Raw genomic sequence first — 20175 nt, 5'->3', positions numbered from 1 at the left:
AAATATATCCTTGGTGGTGGGGTCTGTTTGGAGGTGCCGGAAATTTCGGAGGATGATACGATGTATCTGGAGATTGGTCGGGTGGAAGGTGAGGACCGGGGGGTGTTTTGTCCTTGTTGCGATTGGAAGTGAGGGATTCAAAGTAGGAGGCGCAGGAAGTAGAGGAGATGTTTTGGAGGGCATCATCGATCATGTGGGAGAGGAAACTACGGTCTTTGAAGGAGGCGGCCATCAGGGGTGTTCTATGGTGGAATTGGTCCTCCTCGGAGAAAATGCGAGCAGAGGCAGAGGAATTGGGAATAATGAATAGAGTCTTTACAGGTGGCAAGATGGGAGGAAGTATAGCCCAGGTAGCAATGGCAGTCCGTGTTGAGTCGGTCTCCATAAACGGAGATGGAGAGGTCCAGGAAGGGGAGGGAGGCGTCAGAGATGGTCCAGGTGAAAATTAGATCAGGGTGGAAGGTGTTAGTGAAGTTGATGAACTGTTCAACCTCCTCTTGGGAGCATGAGTTAGTGCTGAAGGTCATCGATGTAGCAGAGGTAAAGGTAGGGAATGATGCCGGTGGAAGATGGACTGTTCCAGGTACCAGACAAAGAGACAGGCATAGTTGGGGCCCACGTGGGTACCCAGGAGGACCAATTCACCACAGAACATCCCAGATGGCCTCCTTCATCAAAGACCGCAATTTCCCCTCCAACGTGGTCTCCCCCACTTCCTGCACCTCCGCCCTTGAACCTCACACCTCCAATTGCAATAAAGACAGAATCCCTATGGTCCTCACCTTCCACCCCATCAACCTCCAGAAACATTGCATCATCCTCCGCCAATTCCACCAACTACAAACAGACCCCACCACCAGGGAGGTATTTCCATCTCCACCCATATCTGCGTTCCAGAGAGACCATTTCCTCCACGATTCCCTTTTAAGTCTACGCTCCACAACAACCCATTCTCCACTCCCGGAACTTTCCCCTACTACCACAAGTAGTGCAAAACCTGCGACCAGACCTACCCACTTACCTACGTCCAAGGCGCCAAAGGATCCTTCTACATCCGAAGAGCTTTACCTGTACTTCCACACACGGCATCTACTGAGTCTGCTGTTCTCAAGGTGGTCTCCTCTACATTGGGGAGATAGGACGCCAACTTGCGGAACACTTCAAAGAACCTCTCTGGGACACACACACTTAACAACCCCACCATCCTGTACCAAACACGAACCCCTCCTCGCACTCCGCCAAGGACATGCAAGTCCTGGCTTCCTCCACTGCCAAACCCTAACCACCTGACGCCTGGAGGAAGAATGCCTCATCTTCTGCCTTGGAATCCGCCAACCACATGGGATCAATGTGGATTTCACCAGTTTCCTCATTTCCCCATCTCCCACATCCAACCTTCTAACTCGCACTGCCCTTTTGAACTGTCCTACCTGTCCATCTGACGAAGGACTTATGCTCAAAACATCGATTCTCCTGCTCCTCAGATGCTGCCTGACCAGCTGTGCTTTTCCAGCACCACACTCTTCAACTCTAATCTCCAGTCCTCATTTTCTTCCATTTTCTCTTCCCTTGTCCTGTCTCTTCCCACTTATATCCACAAAGCGCCTGGTGCTTTACATCGGTTTCAAAATTTCTAGTTTACCAGTAGCAGCTATCCCCTCTTCACATGTAAGATGGTCTGAGGACTCTCCATTTCTTCCCTAAACAGTACTCATCCACACCACCCTTCTCTGCCTAGTCAAGCTCGTCCTCATTTTGAACAACTTCTCCTTTAACTCCTCTCACTTTCTTCAGATCAACGGTATGGCCATGTATCTCCACATGAGCTCCAGTTATGTCTGTGTCTTTGCGGGACATTCCTTGTTCCAGCCTGACTCAGGTTCCTCCCCACAACGTTTCTTCAGTACATCGATGAAAAAAAAAATCAGTGCTGCTTCCCTCTCTTGTCCAAAATTGGAAAATTTATCAAATTTATCCACCCTGCTCTTATCTTCATCTAGTCCATCTCTAACTCCTCTCTTCCGTTCCTTGATATCTTTGTTTTCATTTCTGGGGATAAGCTGACCACTAATAACCATTACAAACCCACTGACTCTGTTACCTTGACTCACATGCTGTTTCCTATAAGAAGGTAAAAACAATTACTGCAGATTCCTGATGAAGGGCTTTTGCCCGAAACGTCGGTTTTCCTGCTCCTCGGATGCTGCCTGAACTGCTGTGCTTTTCCAGCACCACTCTACCCCAGTTTCCTGTAAGAACTCCATTCTTCCAGGTTCTCCAACTCGGCCTCATCTGTTCTGATGATGCTATCATCTGCAGGAGCCTCAGAAATGTTAATTTGTTTCCTTGGAAGAGGATTCCCTGCCAGCATGGTGATAGGTCCCTCAGTCACGTCTGACCCATTTCCCGCACTGTGTTTACGCCTTCTTTCCTCTCCCACAACAATCATAGGGATTGCCTGTTCTTACTTTTTATCTTATCAGTTTTTATATCCAAAAGATCATAAGCCACCATTTCTACCACCTCCAGCAGGATGCCACCAGCATATCCTCTCATATTCTCCTCACCTCCATTATCAGCATTCCACAGAGACATATCTTCAGGAACCCTGCTCAACTCCTCCTCTACTCCCAACACTTCATGACATCCCCACCCCACAGCACCATCCCATGCAATAGTGGAAGTAGCAACACTTGCCCATTTATATTCTCACTATCGAAGGTGCCAGGTACACCTTTCAGCTGAAGGAGGAATTTACTGATACTTCATTCAATCTAATCTATTGTATTTTCTGCTCACAATGTGGTCTCCCCCACCTGCAGACTGGACGACCACTTTGCTGAACACCTAAGACTTATCCGTAAAAATGACCTGGAATTTCCAGTTGTCTGCCACTTCAACACATCAGTGTTCTAATGCCAAAATTTCTGTCTCAGGTTGACTGGAGTGTTTCTGGGAGGCTCAATGCAAGGTTTGCTCAATCGCTTTGCTCACTGCAATTAAAACAGCACTTTCCAGAGTTAATTCTTTGGACCATGCCAATTTCTAGAAAAAAGGTGAAAACTACAAAATTGCACGATTGAAACATTAAATCTACATATCGTGATGACAATCACAAATAGTGAACTTACCTAGAGTGTGATGCACAGAATTCTGAGAGCTTCACTATTTTGTCATCTAAAGCTTTAACAGACCTCCCTTCTGTCACCTCCCTTGCGATTGCTGCCTTCTGTTTCACTTCTGCAAGAAACAAAAAGTCAGCCGTACAGCAACATATTGCAATCAAAATTAATGCATCAAAACTTTGGCTGTTAAAATGATCAACAGGAATTTAATGAAATGGGAATAAAATTCATCAGCTTTGCAACCAGGTCATATTTTAGTGGTACGCAATCCCACGTGTCCCTACTTCATTATGACAGCAGTTAGATTTTGTTGAACACGAGTTTCAAATGAATGCTTTTCTCAGAAGACATGCATATGTATACTATAATGATTTTTAGTCATTGGTTCTCCCACGTTCAACTGCTTTCACATTCTTTGCTCACCCAGGAATTGATAGCAACATTAAATCACAAGGGTAAGAAGTGAGTTCTAATAAAAGAACATATGATGATGATGATGATGATGATGACGATGAAGAAGAAGAACGATCAAACTAAAAAATCACCGCAAATTGGCAAAACAGGGAATCACATGAAAATAAACAATAGGGTCATGTTTATATCACTGGAAATACTATAGGGTTGTTCATTAGAAAAAAACTTTTCTTTGCAAACAGGATCCATGAACTCCTGAGAGGCTCAGTGAAACTAATCCTTTCTACTTCAGACAAATCAGAATGAAAAGAAACCCAACGGCTTTGCTATGATTTTCACTGAAATTCTCAATTTAGGACTGCATATATACATTCCCATTTGTATAGTACTTCCCACAGTACATGAAGTCTCTAAACACCAAAATCTGAAAAGCTGAGAAAAATACAGAGCAGGCAAGGATATAGGCTTGTAATGATCATCAAAACATTATGAACAATTTTTTTTTAATTCATTTGTGGGACTACGGCTTCGTTGGCTAGCCAGCATTGATGGCCGCCTAACTGCCTAGACAGCCTTGTTGCAGACTTAAACTATCTAGGCAAAGACAAAAATTAAGAAACTGTGTCTGGACATTCTCACTAATAATGCTTTAAAAGTATTCAATCCAAAGCATACAAATTTGGGCAGGAACAGGCCATTCAGCCCTTTTAGCCTACTCTGCTATTCAAGATGAACATGGATGATTTTAATTGTGACCAAATCCACAATCCTGCTTACTCCTGATAACCTTTCACCCCTTGCTTAACAAAAATCTCTATGTAACAATCTCATTCAAACTGAAATTTTGAACAGTAGTTCCCTACACTTTAATTTTGTTCCACACGTAGGTGATGTTTTTAACTGCTCACGGTATCCTTCAACAAGGAATTCACAGAATGCCCAGCATAGAAACACACATTTGGCTCAGCAGGTCTAACTCTGTCTGTATGCTCCACATGAACCTATTTAATCTAATACAATTAAGTTTTCTAAAATATATCTACACTAGTCATCTCTACTTAGTAGCGAGTGAAAAGTTCTGGCAATCTCTGAAATTACACATTTCACTTGTATTTGTTACTAGATTACTATATTTCTTGCCAACAGTTTTGGCCTCCCTCACAAGTGGGAACATATTCTCTATGTTTTGTTAAAAGGTCACAGACCCGAAATATGAATTCTGTTTGTTCACAAACTTTCCCTGACTAATTATCGATTCGACTTGTTTCAGATGTACATCGGATTTAGTGTTTCAATTTTGTCTTTAACTTTTCATAGTTTTCACAGGAAAGAGGGCAACTGGACCTGTTTCACCTATCCCAGTATGTACAGCCCCTATATATGGGGCGGCATGGTGGGCCAGTGGTTAGCACAGCTGCCTCTCAGTGCCAGGGAATTGGGTTCAATTCCAGCCTCAGGCGACTGTCTCTGTGGAGTTTGCACGTTTTCCCAGTATCTGCGTGGGTTTCCTCCTGGTGCTCTGGCTTCGTCCCACAATCCAAAGATGTGCTCGTTAGGTGGCTTGGCTGTGCTAAAAAAGTGCCCATGGTGTTCAGGGATGTGTAAATTAGGTGCATTAGTCGGGGTAAATATAGGGTAGGGAAATGGGTCTGGGTGGGTTACTCTTCGGAGGGTCGGTTGGACTTGTGGGGCCAAATGACCTGTTTCCACACTGTAGATTTTGTATGGATTCTATGATTCTGATATCATTCTTGGAAAACTTTTCATTTTTCAAATGCTAACATACAAATTGGCCATTCTGCCACTTTAACATCCTTCCCCCAATTGATAAGATCAGGGCTGATCTAATTGTAGCCTCAAATCCACATTCTCATCAATCTTTAACAACCCTTGTTAGTTACAATATAACTATTTTATAAGTATTCATAACATAATCTGTTGTCATATAAAATAGCAGCCAGAATTGTGCACATTGGGGTCAAACTGAGTTTCTATGCTGTTAAACTTAACTTCTCTATTATTTCATCAGATCACACAATGAGACAGCTCAGAAAGAAATCTCACTCTGAATGCCAGCTCTTCAGGAGAGCTGTTTAAATTATTCCCACTCCCTGCTTTTTCCTCAAAACCAACATTTTGTTTTCCTATAATAGGTTTGTACACTTCATAACAATGGTCCTGGTGGAATCCTGTAACCAAATAGGTCAATACTGACAGTTCTCAAAGACATACATCTCCTGGAATTCAGGCATGAAATGATTTGAATATTCTTGCAACACAAAAAGTTTCCCTCTATTTAATTTCATTAGAAGCAAAATAGTTACTTGCTGCATCTACAACAATACTTTCAACTATACAATAGCAAATACAAGGGAGTTCTTTAACTTAAGCTTTGCACAACATTGATCTGGGGTACCATCACTGAAACGAGTAAAAGGAAATCAAGACTATAAAAACTAAAACCGTAAAAGTAAAACTAAATTGTTCAATGTTGAAACCCAATCCAAAATTTAAAAATACTGAACCGTTGGAGATTTGTTGCTGACAGATATTTGAATTGCAAAGAATATTGAAAACAAAGGGCTGAATTTTATCAAAAATGGGCTTCAAATTTCAGGCACTTACACACGGGCATTTTCTCCATAAATTTGAGCGAATTCTCTCACACAATTCCTTTTTGTTAAGTTCATTATGTATGAACCACACTTCTGTGGTGTCACTGCTGTGCGATCGTGCATTTATTAGTGGCAGAAGTATCCACCGTGATTTTGAGGTATTTTTGCCACTGGCACCATACTTATTAACCACAAATCGCCCTTCATTCACGCAGTGAGAGGGAAATGAGACAGTAAAGCCTCCAAAGGCACAGGTGAAATTTTCATCAGAAATAGAATCACATTTTTAAAATGCATTGCTACTTTCCAAGATGGCCTGTCTGATTAACCGTAATTGCAACTGCAGCTAAGAGAACACAGGAGAATAGGGTTGAGAAACATATTACTAGATTAGAAGCCTGTGTAAGAGACTTCCTCTGTTTCCCCAATATTCTGTGTCCTGTAACACTTTGTCACTCTTCAGGATTGACTGTAGCCCAGATACAGAACTAGTGACTGCCTCAAGCTGCTGGCTGACAGTGGCAAAGCCTGGATTAAGACTGGAAGCTGCTCTGGTCTGAAGGTGGCAGTACCTCCTGACTAACAACAGTCTCTCTTTCCTCGACTGAGAACTACTCCCTTTAGACTTAAGAAATGGCCTTTAGTTGAAGTACAGTCAAAGTGTTTGCTGTGTAAGCTGTGGGCTCATGTTGCAGGTGTGACAGTAAAGTAGGACCGTGCTGTACAGCAACATGTTCATGCCGTTAACTGATAAACAATAAGATATTGGAGGAGGACTAGGCTATTTACTGGATCATAATGTTTCTCAACTCCGTTCTCCTTGATTAATCAAGAATCTACCTCAGTCTTATAGACACACAATGACTTGGCCTCCACAGACTTCTGCAGTAATGAGTTCCACAGATTCACCATCCTCTGGATGAAGGAATTCCTCCCCCTCAGAGTTATGGGTGACAGTGACAAACTGCCTGGTTTTGCACTTGTGCTAAAAGGCAAAACAATACAAAAGTACTGCGAACCTGTCAGTTCTAAATAAGTTGGCAAAGTGCAAATAAACAAGGCAAGGTAGAGATACCCTTGCAAACAAATAGGTGAGGAATGAATAAGTGCTCCGAAAGCAACGATGAGCTCCAAGATACATCCTGTTCCAATGCAGGAGATGCATTCCCGTCTCTGTACACACCTTGGCCTGGCAGCAGCATTATAACGAAAGGCATTGACTTGCTCCAAAGTCTAGTGATGAAATGGAAAATTGTATTCTAACTAAGTGGGAGATGTGCTGTGACAATATGCCGAGGGGCTGATCTGTGTCTAATGCCAACCTCTGTAAATGGGGGAATGCAGATGGTTGCTACCCACAAAGTGTGCTGGGAGATGCTGGGAACTGTTGGCTAAGATGGAGGCACAGAAAAGCAAGCAGCAAGCTGCAGTGGCAGGTACCCATTGTCTTTCATGTTAGGAACTATCATCTAGTTTCTCTTTGCTGCTTGGGAGAAAAGAAAATTGCATTTAAACGAGGTTAGAATAGGTAATGATAAAGTTGTTAATGCCTGCAAATAGGCATCTTGCCACTCACGAACAAGATGTTCTTCTTGATGTTAAAACCTTGTATGCAAAATCAGACCTTTGTACCCCCTTGATATTGAGAATCTCACAGACTGGAAAAAATCAGCCTATAGTTCACGTATTCACTATGGATATGTATATTCTGTACATACCCCAGTCCTCCTGAATAGCAGCAAGGTTTGCCAGGAATTTTTGATGGTACAGCTTTTCCAGCTGAATAAACTGTATTGCTTTTTCATCTGGATGTACAATAAAGGAAAATCATACAGCTTATCTAACTCCAAAACACCACTAGTTCATATTAAAAGCAAAGTACATACATAAAACAAAATGCACCTCATGGCAGAGGCATTCTGAGGTGTTACCACAAACGTTATTTTTGGAAGGAAATGTTGATGGCGGGCAACATGGATAATGTTCCGATGTTATACAAAAAGTAAAAGAAATTTACTTCAAATGTCAATGTTTGGTAACAAAATTTAAAGTAATGTTTTATGATAATTAGCTATGGCAACGCATGAGCAAATGTGCCCAACTTGGAAGTGGTCAGGTTCCTGTCTTAGTGCTGATCCATTTCTTGACAGTGGAGATTAGATTACTTACAGTGTGGAAATAGGCCCTTCGGCCCAACAAGTCCACACCGACCCTCCGAAGCGCAACCCACCCAGACTTATTCCCCTACATTTACCCCTGCCCCTAACACTATAGACAGTTTAGCATGGCCAATTCACCTAACCTGCACATTTTTGGACTGTGGGAGGAAACCGGAGCACCTGGAGGAAACCCACACAGACACGCATGGTGCCATCAAGCCTTGAGCGACTGCAGTGCATGCTATAGTTCATATGCACAGCAGCCACACAGCACTAGTGGTGGAACAAGTTGACATATAGTCCTGTGCTAGGGGCACCAGTTAAAGAATTAAATAGGAGGGGGTTCCATGAGCATTCCCATTATCAATGGCTGAGAACCTTAGCAGTCCAGTGCAAGCAACAAAGCTGAAACATTCCAATCCACCTTCAGCCACAAGTACCAATAAAGTTCATCTCAGCCTCCTCCAGAGGTCACCATCATCAGAATCCTAAACCACTCCTCGTATGACAAGCTCTTCATCCCAGAATGATTCTTGTAAATCTCTTCTGGGCACCATCCAATGCCAGCACATCTACCCTGAGACCTGGGGCATAAAACTGCATACAGCATTCCAAATGCAATCTGGCCAGAGCCTTACACAGCCTCAACGGTACATTTATGCTCTTGCATTTCTACCCCTCTTGAAATCAATGCTAACATTGTATTTGCTATCCGAACTGACAAATGAACCTGCATGTTAAACTTAAGAGAATCCTGAACTCAGGCTCCTAAGTCCCTTGGTGCTTCAGATTTCCAAAGCATTTCCCTGTTTAGAAAAAAATCTATACTTCTATTCTTCCTACCAAACTGCATAACCTCACACTTTCCCACATTGTATTCTATTTGCCATTTATTTGCCCACTCTCCTAGCCTGCCCAAGTCCTCAGCAGCCTCCCCATTTCCTCAACACTATCTATCATTCTACCTTTGCGTCATCTGAAAATCTAGCAACAATGCCCTCAGCTTCTTTGTTCAGATAACGAATGTAAATGTATAGTTGTGGTCCCAACACAGCCCCAGGTAGAACTCCACTAATCATCGGCTGTGATCCTGAAAAAGACCAGTTTATCCCGACCTCTGCCTTCTGCCAGTCAGCCTATCCTCTATCCACTCCAGTACCTTGCCCCGAACACCATGGGCTCCTATCTTACTTAGCAGCCTGGTATCTTGTCAAAGGCCTTCTGGAAATCCAAATAGATGATATCCATTGGCTTTCCTTAGTCTAACCTGTTCATTATCTCCTCAAAGAATTGTGACACATTTGTTAGGCATGATCTCCCAAAGCAGAGCAGATTCAACTCTATTTTACCATGCAATCTTCCAAGTACTCTTCAACTCATCCTTGATAGAGAACTCTAAAATCTTCCTAATGACAGAGGTCAGGCTAACCGGCCTACACTTTCCTGTCTCTGCCTCCCTCCATTCTTAAACAGGGGTGTTGCATAAGCCAATTTCCAATCCGCTCAAACCCTCACTGGTGCTTCTACTATCTCCTCCGCTATCTCCTTCAGAACTCTTAGCCCAACTGGTCTGTGTAATTTATCCACCTTCAGTCCATTTAGCTTCCCTAGCACGTTTTCCTTAGTGATGGCCTCTACACTTACCATTTCTGCCTTGAACTCTTTAAGGTCTGGTATGCTGCTGCTGTCTTCCACAAATGCTGACGTAACTGATGCAAAGTACCTTGCTGAGTTCAGTTCAGTTCATTCCTCTGCCATTTCTTTATTCCCCATTAATATTTCTCTGGCCTCATTTTCAAGCAGTCCAATGTCCCCTTATGCCTCTCTCTTACCTTTGAGGTCTGAAAGCCAGCTCCTGCACTCATCTATTGTAATACTAGCTAGCATACTCTCATATTTCATCTCCTTTCCCAGTTATTGCTCTTTTTTTTTTTAAGTTATCCTCTCCGGGTTTTTAAAAGGCTTCCCACGAACATTCATCACATCTTATGCCTTTACTTCTGCTTTTATGCTATCCCTGATTTCCCTTGTCAACCATGGTTACCTCATCCTTCCTTTGGCATGTTTCTTCTTCATTGGGAAGAATTTCTGCTGTGCTTCCCTTTCCCAGGAGCTCCTGCCATTGCTGCTCCACTGTCCTCCCTGCTAGGTTTCCCTTTCAATCAACTCTGGCCAGCTCCTCCCTCATTTGCTTGCAGTTACTTTTACTCAATTTGTAATACTGTTACATCCGATTCCAGCTTCTCACTCTCAAACCACAGGGTGAATTCTAGCACATTATGGTCACTGCCCCTAGGGGTTCCTTAAACATACTAATCATCTAATCATTACATATCACCAAATTCAGAATTGCCTGCTCCCTGGCTCTACCACTAGAGTGGGTTGGGATATCTGGTCAGCATGGACAAGTTGGACCAAAGGGTCTGTTGCCATGCTGTCCATCTCTATGATTCTGCTATGTCTGCCCCAATACTCCAATACCAATCCCATTCATTTCTTTAATCTTGCTGATTCTGGGCCAATTTCTTTTGTGGCTCAGGTAATAAGCTGGAGATCATCACCTTTTTGGTTCGGTTTTGTATTTTAACCCCTAGCTACTCATATTCCCTCAGCAAAACCTCTTTCCTCTTTACACCTATATTCTTGTACATATACCCTCTATACATTATATATACAGCTGAAGTAGTGGGTACAGTCATGGACGTCACATTATAGAAAATGCATTGGAGAGCATGCAGAAGCAATTTACAAGAATAATTCCGGGATGAAAAGTGCCAATTACGAGGACAGACTGAAGTCGAGACTAGTCTCTTTGGTGAAAAGGAGGATAACAGGAGATTGGATAGTGGCTTTCAAAACTTGATAGAGTAAGTAGGGTAAAAATATTCCTGCTTGTAAAAGGATCAAGATCTAGAGGACACAGACGTAAAGTGATTTGCAAAAGGAGCAAATATGAGAGAGAAAATATTCACACTATGAGTAGTTTGAGCATGGAATGCATTGCCTGGAAGTGTGGAGGAGACAAGTTCAATTGAAGTACTTAAGAGGATGTTGGATGATTATGGATAATTATTTCAAGTGAAGTAGAAATAATAGGAATAAACGTGCAAAGGGGAAAATGGGGAAAGGCACAAAATTAGCAGTAGGTAATGATAATCATTTAAAGAGCTGTTGCAACAATGACGAATCAAATGACCTCCTCCTGCACAATATACTTCTGTGGTTCTGTGATCACATCCTTTATAACAGATTCTTCTATTTTCCCCACTACTGACATAAAGTTAACAGATCTGTATTTCCTTGGTTTTTCTCCCACTGTCTTTATAAATAGAGAATTGACATATGGTAGCTTCCAATACACAGGAATAATTCTCAATCCAGAAAAGTTTGCAAGCTTGTCCAATATATTGATGATCTCTAAAACCACTTCATTCAACATTGTTGGATGCAGAATATCAGATCTCAGGAACTTATCACTTTCAGCCCCATTTATTTCTCCAGTTCTTATTAATACTAATTTCCTTCAAATCCTCATTCTCCCATATCATTTAGATCTCTAATGCTTGAAGATATTTTGTATCTCCCTCAGTGAAAACAGACACAAGGTAATCAAACTTATCTTCCATTCCTCTATATCCCATTATAAATTTTCATGGCTTTGTCTGTAATGGACAGAACATTCATTTTAGCCAAACATTTCCACTTTTACCCCAATCCTGACTTGGAACTTTTACATCCTTCATTGGACTGCAGTGGTTAAAGTGGCTCACAATACCTTCCCAAAGCAGTTAAAGATAGGCAACAAATACAGGTCTTGTCAGAAATACAAAGATTCAAAAATCAAAAAGAAATTAAGTAGGTTGCCTTACCCTATGCAGCACAGAATTTCCAGAGTGCTACTGCAACCATATCACACTTCTGTTGCAAGTATTTAGATGATACAGAGACTGTGAGAAATCAAGAAATGAGCTACATGCGGAGTACCTGAGTCTTTACATTCCTTATAGCCAGGATGTGGATATCAAGTTTCAGTATAGCCCATCTCTGTGAAACTGGATTAATAAAGCAGGAGAAACTATGCAAATCTGCTTCTTCCAGGTAAACTTGGGTTTCAAGCCCTTCCTGAAGAAGGGCTTATGCCCGAAACGTCGATTCTCCTGTTCCTTGGATGCTGCCTGACCTGCTGCGCTTTTTCAGCAATACATTTTCAGCTTTCAAGTGAGCTCAAACCCATAGGTTGAGGGGAAAACAAATTTGGTTCCCAATACAGACAATTATATATGCACTTTCAACAAGATGAAATTGATATAGAATGAGGACAAGGTAAAGTTCGCTTATGATGCCCCCACTGGTGTCTTGCAATGTTTTTCAGATCTAGATTTGCACAAACTGCCACTTGCATCAGTTACGTAAGGGTAAATAAAATAAATTGCAAGGAGTCATGAATTGCTTGAAAAGTTGAAAAGGATACATTCTTCTTCATCAAAATAGATCTCGGCAATCTGAAATTAAGAAAATAATATCAATGGTGACAGATTGCCGCAATTTTGTCTTGTACATAAGTAACTGGTTATAACATGTTACACTGCATGGACCTGTCTTAAAGTCACCTCAGCATAGTTAAACACTGCAGTGAATGGCAATGATTAAATAGATTGAAAATCTATTGCTTTTTTTTAAAAAAAGGATGTAGAATCAAGAAAAGCTGCAAAAAAAAAAAAATCAGGAGCAATTCATTATTTAGACATTTCTTATTCTGATTAAGAAGATAGCTTCAATTAAGTTAGTACATCATTAATAACTTAGCATAGAGCATTAAAATGATATATCAGTGCAGCTTTCAAGAGATTTCAGATACTGTGTCCTTCAACTGAAAAGGCCTATAATTGCTGAATTATCTTCACATCGTTTTAAAACAAGGGTCTAATCCTTGCAAATTTCCTGTCTTCTGCAGCCACCAGAGTCTTGAGAAAATTGAAAGAAAGTTGTCAATGCCTCTGTAGCTTCTGCTGTCACATCTTTCAAAATCCTTAGATGCATCTCACATGGCCCACTGCCTTACCAACTTTAAATACCAACAGCTTATCCAATATCACATCCTCATCAATTTTAAACCCTTCTGGTGATTGAGTTCCCTCCTCTGTTACCCTAGCAGCATCCACCTTGTTGGTACAAACAAACAAAGTACCCATTTAACCCCTCCTGTCTGCATATTTAGGTGGGGGTGGAAGAATCACCAGGAGACAAGCTGAAACCAAGGGCTGTGTATCCATGGATTTTTCAGCTGGCAACAAGTAGCTAATTGGTCTGGGGAATGGTGACCTGTTATCAGACAAAGACCTTTTGCCTACGAAGAACTGTGTGATTGGCTCCCAGGTAGCTAACCAGCTCATGGGTCAGAAGCCATCAGACCTCTGAAAAGGAAAGAGCAGTACATTCTGTAGTTTAAAAACAAAATACCTCAAGGGTGAAGAAAGCTTGTTTAATTTCCCTCACCAGATGTTAAAAGCTGTGGGTTCTTTCCAAAAAGTCAAAGACATTCTAAGCGTGAACCAGTCACCCCATGCCTCCTGTAGGCAAAAGCCCCTAGAGAATGAGGATCAATGAGTCTGTGTGTAGGAAGTTTAAGGGGTGGGTGTCGAGTGATATGTCACACAGAATCACATGAGTATTATGGCACAAAATGAGGCCATTTGACCAATTCATGCATGCACTAGTTCATTAAATGAGCATCATTACCTAGTGACAAAACCTTCTCTGATTTAAGTAGCAATGTGGGATCTTAAATGTTTATTGGAAACATGAAAACAGCTAAAGTATTGACGACCTTCTCATTCAGAAGACAGAAAATTTGATACTTAATATTGAAACAATGTTGCTGTTAGAGTAACTGCAAATGAATAAGGAGCTTTGGATTCAGAGAAACAAAATTAATGACACAATTTGTTTTTTCTTATTCAGCACTGATGCCATGGAGAAGCATTTCACATTGTTCAATTGCAGGTACTTTTTCTTTAATACATTATATTTCAACCATAAATACTTCTTTAGACTTGCCTTTCATTTTCAGAAACTTAAGCTGTAACATTTTAATTGAGTGAGTGAATCTGACTACATCTATCAGGAAATTATTTTTATTCAAAATCTACTCAGAGTGAGGGGTGGTGGTTTTGGAGAAAGTTAGAACTGATTGTACCTGATGAAGATAATATGGCAGTCTATAGGAATCATTTAACTCTGTTTCTCTCTGAACGGAGCTCAGCAGAGTCTGAAGAAGTCGTTTCCTGTCGACTTGCTGACAGTTTACTTCTAGTTGAGAACTTCTGTCAATTAAAACTGTGTTCAGTGATCTACATAAAAACTCTGAAGAGTTGTCTGTGGTTTCCTCTGAGGCTCCTGTAAACCCACAAGAAGAAGTTGACTTGAAATATATAATTCAAGTAAATGAAAATACAAAAGCTTAGCACACACAAAAGGAAAACAACACCATTTAGAAATTATGCCCGACTGTAGATGTGACATTAGCACACTCTTCCCCTTTGGGATTTGAGCTCAAGCTTTTGTGAACCAGTCACCCTGTGTCTCCTGCAAGCAAACTCCTTGGAGAATGAGGATCAGAGAGAGAGCTGGGGGGAGAGGGGTTCTAAAGGGCGCATGTTGAGTGATGTCACACAATCACGAAACTTAAAATATAATTACTGCCTCAGCCTAAATCAGACTATTCACAAATTTGATATTGTATTTCACTCACAGATAAACTTATGGTCATTTACTCACACCACTAAAACTGTCTACCTCATTGAATTGCATCCTTACCTCACTTCATCCTCGCAGAAAACCTCACCTCAGCCTTTGCCAGCTCTCGACTTGACTATTGCAGCTGAGATAAAGTTGCCATAGGCCCAGGGGACCACAAGGTGGTTCTTTCATTGGAGGCACAAAACTGATGGCGAGTTTAACCTGACAGTCACCATGCTTCAGGTGAGGGGAAGAGGCTGAGAAGGCAGGCCCTTCATGGTGACCTCAGTGTTTTGAACGAGTGCTGTTGGCATCCCTCTGTACTGTGAACCAGCTGTCCAGCCAACTGAGCTAACACCCTATGATGACTATTACAACATACTCATAGCTAGTCTCATCCTCCACACACACAAACATCAGCTCATCTAACAATGCTAACAATATTCAAGCTCACACCTAGACTTGTTCAAACACTGTTGCTATTCTCACTGACTTCTACTGGCTCACAGTTGAGCATTACTTGAGATTTCAAGTACTCATCTTGTTCACAAATCTCTGCAAAACGTCCATACTCCATAACTCTACAGAGTTCTCCAGACCTGGAGCACGGAGGATGAGGGTTGATCTTATAGAAGTTTATAAAATCATGAGGGACATGGATAGACTGAATAGACAAGGTCTTTTCCCAGGGTAGCGGAGTGCAAAACTAGACAGCATAAGTTTAAGGTGAAATTTAAAAGGGACCGAACGGGCAATTTTCACACAGTGCTGGGTGTACGGAATGAACTGCCAGAGGAAGTGATAGAGGCGGGTAGAATTACAACATTTATTTGGCACCTAGTATATGAATAGGAAAGGTTTAGAGGGGCCAAATGCTGGCATATGGGACTAGATTAACGTAGAATATTTAGTTGGTATGGATGAGTTGGACCGCAGGGTCTGTATCCATGCTGTACAACTCGAAGACAATGACTTTATGACCAAGAAATCCTCAAATCCGATCATCACCAATTTTAAACATTTTACTTTAAGGTGTCACAGTCCTAAAACTCTAGAATTTCTTCACTGAATATCTTTATTCATCTAAAAATGCTTTTTCTGTGCTTACTTCTATTGGTCATCTATCTTAATAGATATGTGGCTCGGTATTATATTTATTCATAACACTCCTGTGAAGCACTTTGGAACATTTCATGCTAAATTTCATGATAAAGGTATTACGAAGATAAGTGAAGGAACAGCTGCAGAAGGACTTGGACAGGCTAGGAGAGTAAACAAAGAAGTGGCAGATGGAATAAAATGTGGGAAATTGTGAGGTTATGCACTTCGGTCAGAAGAATAGAGGTGTAGATTAATTTCTAAACAGGGAAAGGCTTTGAAAGTCTGAAGCACAAAGGAACTCGGGACCCTAGTTCAGGATTCTCTTGAGGTTAATATGCAGGTTCATTTGGCAGTCAGGAAGTCATTTGCGAAGTTAGCATTCACTTTAGGATGACTAGAATACAAGGGCAGGGATGTACTATTGAGGCTGTATAAAGCTCTGGAATATTGAGCAGGTTTGGGTTCCATATCTAAGGAAGGATGCGCTGGCACTGGAAGGGTCCAGAGGAGATTTACAAAGGAGGTTTACAACAGTGATCACAAGAATGAATGGCTTGTCATAGGAGGAGCAGTTGAGGACTCTAGGTTTGTAAACAATGAAGGTTAGAAGGGTGAAGGGGGATCTCACTGAAATTTACAGAATAATGAAACACCTGGATAGAGTGGGTGTGGAAAAGACATTTTCATTAGTAGGAGAGACGAGAATGCAAGGGCATAGCCTTGTGAGTGAAAGAACTGTAAAGAAGTGGGATAAGGATAATTTTCTTTAGCCAAAGGGCGGTGAATCTGTGGAACTCACTGTCGCAGAAGGCTGTGGAGGCTAAGTCATTGAGCATCTTTGAGACAGAGATAAATAGGCTCTTGATTAGTAAAGGGATCAAGGGTAACAGAGAGAAGACAGGTGAATGGGATTTAAAAAAACACATCAGCCATGATCAAATGGCAGGGCAAACTCGATAGGCCGAATTATGGTCCTACATTTTATGGTCTTATTACAAAAATGCAAGTTTTGTGCAAAAGAGATCAATACACCAGTTTGTTCTTCACTTTTCCTTTTACTCCAAAAAGAAAATTACCATCCCATTTCAAGTAAACCAATTAGTGTATTGGCTCCTTGCTAGTTATGGTCACCTTCAAGTAGCTCATCCAAATATCCAACCTTTATCCAAGAGAAAAGAATTGAATGTTTACAGGTTATTTGATTGCTCAGAGTATCATAGCTCAGCAAGATCCTCTATTTTGCTCAGGTCCACACTACAGACAGAAATCAAGAGCAACATCCTTGATTCAGAAATCTGGAACCCAACAATCACTTTGACTAACATGTAAAAAACCAACTTGCATTTATTTATTACCTTTTCTAACCATACATTGTTGCAAAGCACTTCATGGTAAATTAAGTACTTCTGAAGTCACTGTTGTAAGCTAAGAAACATGGCAACCAATTTGCACAAGGTGCTAATGAGCAGATTTTAGAAAAAGTTTTATGTTGATTGAGGGATAAACATTGACCAGAATACCAGGGATAGATAACATCCTTGTACTTCTTTAAAATTGAGCTGTTGGATCGTTTGTTTCCATTTGAGGTGGTAGAAAGGAGCCTTGGTTAATTTTTTTTCCTTTATGGGATGAAGGTGTCACTGGCTAGACTGCATTTTTTGCCCATCCCTCTGGGTAAAGAGTCAACCACATGGCTATGGATCTGGAGTCACATGTCGGCCAGATCAGGTAAGCATGACAGTTTTCTTACCTAAAGGACATTAGTAAACCAGGTGGGTTTTTCTAACAATTAACTCATGGTCATCATTAATGTCATATTCAGAGATACCATCTCTAACACTACAGTACTGGACTGTCAACCTTGATGTTTTGTGGTGAGGTCCGATAGTGGGACTTGAATTCACAACATGCTGACTCACAGGTGATAATGCCAACCTACACAAACATGGTCATGGTCCTGGATTAAACTTGGGGTCCTCTGGGCTGAATAATATTAAACAACTTGGTCTCCAGGCAACGTTTACCCTCTATCAAAAAGTTGAAGAATGCAACTTGCAACATAGAGTTAAAATGCTGTTTAAATATTGTGCAAGGAAGGTGGTTTTGGAACTGACCATGGGAGACAGCTCCAGATTACAGGTCAGATGATTTATGTTGGCATAGTGGTTAAAGTCATATGATAATTAGAGATGTGTTCTGATGTTCAGTCACTTTTGTTTTAGATTCAAACATGATAAAGGTTGACAAGTCAATAAATCTTGGTAGCTAAACTTGGAACTGTGCCTCTGCCAAAGTTTCCATGTTTGGGTGGGATTTGTAGAAGGAGAAAAAAAGTAGCAAGTAAATTTATTTAAGAGATAAAAATAGACTGAACTAATTATTATTCTAAGTTTGTTACTGGCAACCTTGTACAGTGTTTATTTTTGTTCAACTGAGCTGCAAAAAATCCTAAGCGAAAAATTACCAGAAGTGGCAGTTTTCAGATTTCTTTCCATTTCTGAATCACAAGTCTTAACTGTTTCTATCCCTCGTGGAAGTTCAGCGCTCTGATTAGCAATGCTGTTCGAAATCTCACAACCTGCATCCATGCAGTTATTTTGTGTAAGCTCAAAGCCAGTTTTATCATCATTGTCATCATTGTTATTGATTACATCTTGCTCGGTCTGCTCAAATTCTCCCATTCTGTCATTAGTGAATGGTGAACTCTGTGTTTCACGAATCCGATTTTCATTTTCGTCAGAAATTAATGAGGAAAGATGATTGGTTGCACCGGGCTTTTCTACATCCTTGGGAGAGCCATTTTTCTCCGTTGTACCAATCGTATGTGAACCTCCTTCATCCATGAGAACCTTCTACAACAACTCAAGCTGGGGACCATCAATTTTCTTCAGCTTTTCTAAAATAAAGAGTGCCTGGCAAAAATTAATTTTAAAAAGTCAATAAAAGTATTATTAACTTAAAATAGCCATATTAGAATTGTGTCAACATCCTAATATAGTATACAGTTACTGTACATAAATCCAATGCTGTAGTTTAACTTACAAATCACAAAATGTACTTATATCATGTCACATTGATATGTCATTTAAAAGCAATATTTAACTAAAGGTACAGTATATTTTTTTCACTTTCACATCCAAAGATATCATTAAGACATTGCAGAAAATCATATCAGTTTCATACCATCTTACAACACAAGAGGTGTCAGTATTAAACAAAACATGATACATGCAATTTCCCACATGTAGTGTTTGAGACATGAAAATACAATGGCTTTTTAGTTGCCTTTGTCTAGAAAATTTCCAATATGACTGTATTCTTTAACAACCAAGATAATCTATTTTCACCATGTCACCAAGTCATCAATGCTGCAGTTCAAGATGGAATTGCAAGCAATGATTCAGTATGCCAAAACTTCCCTCCACCTTGTGAGTAGCATACAGCCTCTGACTGACACCAACGTTAAATATGGCAGCAAAGGGGGACCTTAGATGGCGGCGATCTGAGAAGATCACACTGCAGAGCTTTGCATCGCAGCAGGAGCAGGACAGTCCTTTAACCCACCCAACCCAGGTCATCAGGATTTCTTGGGGCGTTGGAAAGATTGTGGAGCCCCAAGAAACATTTAAAAATTGACTTACCTGTATTTTCAGCTGTCCAGAAATGCCTAAAAAGGGAGGAGCAGCATTTGAGGCCGGGCCTGCAGCTCAGTCTGCAGCAGCCTCGGAGCCAATTACTCTCCAGGACCTGGTGAACCATCTCTCGAAATCTCGCTAGATGTTGGGGAAACAGATTGAAGAGAAGCTGGTTCCAGTCTCGCTCATGCTGCAGAAGCATGAGCAGCAGCTGGGAGACCTGGAGAAGAGGACGAATGAGGTGGAGCACAGGGTCTCAGTGGTGGAAGCTGATGCCAGTTCATTCAAGGAAGAGATCCAAGCCCTGAAGACGCAGGTTCATAATTTGCGTGACCAAGTGGATGATCTTGAAAACAGGGGCAGGAGAAAAAACATTCGGATCATCGGT

At 41.1% G+C, this 20175-nt stretch overlaps 1 protein-coding gene across 3 annotated transcripts in view; it reads right to left on the bottom strand.

The window, feature by feature from the left end:
- The window catches only part of cnsta (consortin, connexin sorting protein a), a 96084-nt gene that overhangs the window by 48968 nt on the left and 26941 nt on the right, over window positions 1-20175 (bottom strand). For all 3 annotated transcript variants that reach the window (XM_043695435.1, XM_043695434.1, XM_043695433.1), the window contains 5 exons: window positions 18617-19064; window positions 14510-14709; window positions 12785-12815; window positions 7873-7959; window positions 3132-3240 (listed from right to left, as the gene is read on the bottom strand). In XM_043695435.1, the coding sequence (XP_043551370.1) occupies window positions 3132-3240; window positions 7873-7959; window positions 12785-12815; window positions 14510-14709; window positions 18617-18995 (806 nt within the window). In that variant the 5' untranslated portion in view covers window positions 18996-19064. The remainder of the gene's footprint in view (window positions 1-3131; window positions 3241-7872; window positions 7960-12784; window positions 12816-14509; window positions 14710-18616; window positions 19065-20175) is intronic.

This window comes from Chiloscyllium plagiosum, chromosome 9 (genome assembly GCF_004010195.1).
Source record: "Chiloscyllium plagiosum isolate BGI_BamShark_2017 chromosome 9, ASM401019v2, whole genome shotgun sequence".
NCBI classification, from domain to species: Eukaryota; Metazoa; Chordata; class Chondrichthyes; order Orectolobiformes; family Hemiscylliidae; genus Chiloscyllium; species Chiloscyllium plagiosum.
Note: the sequence above shows the minus strand (reverse complement) of the source record. Positions and strands in the feature narration are given on the sequence as shown.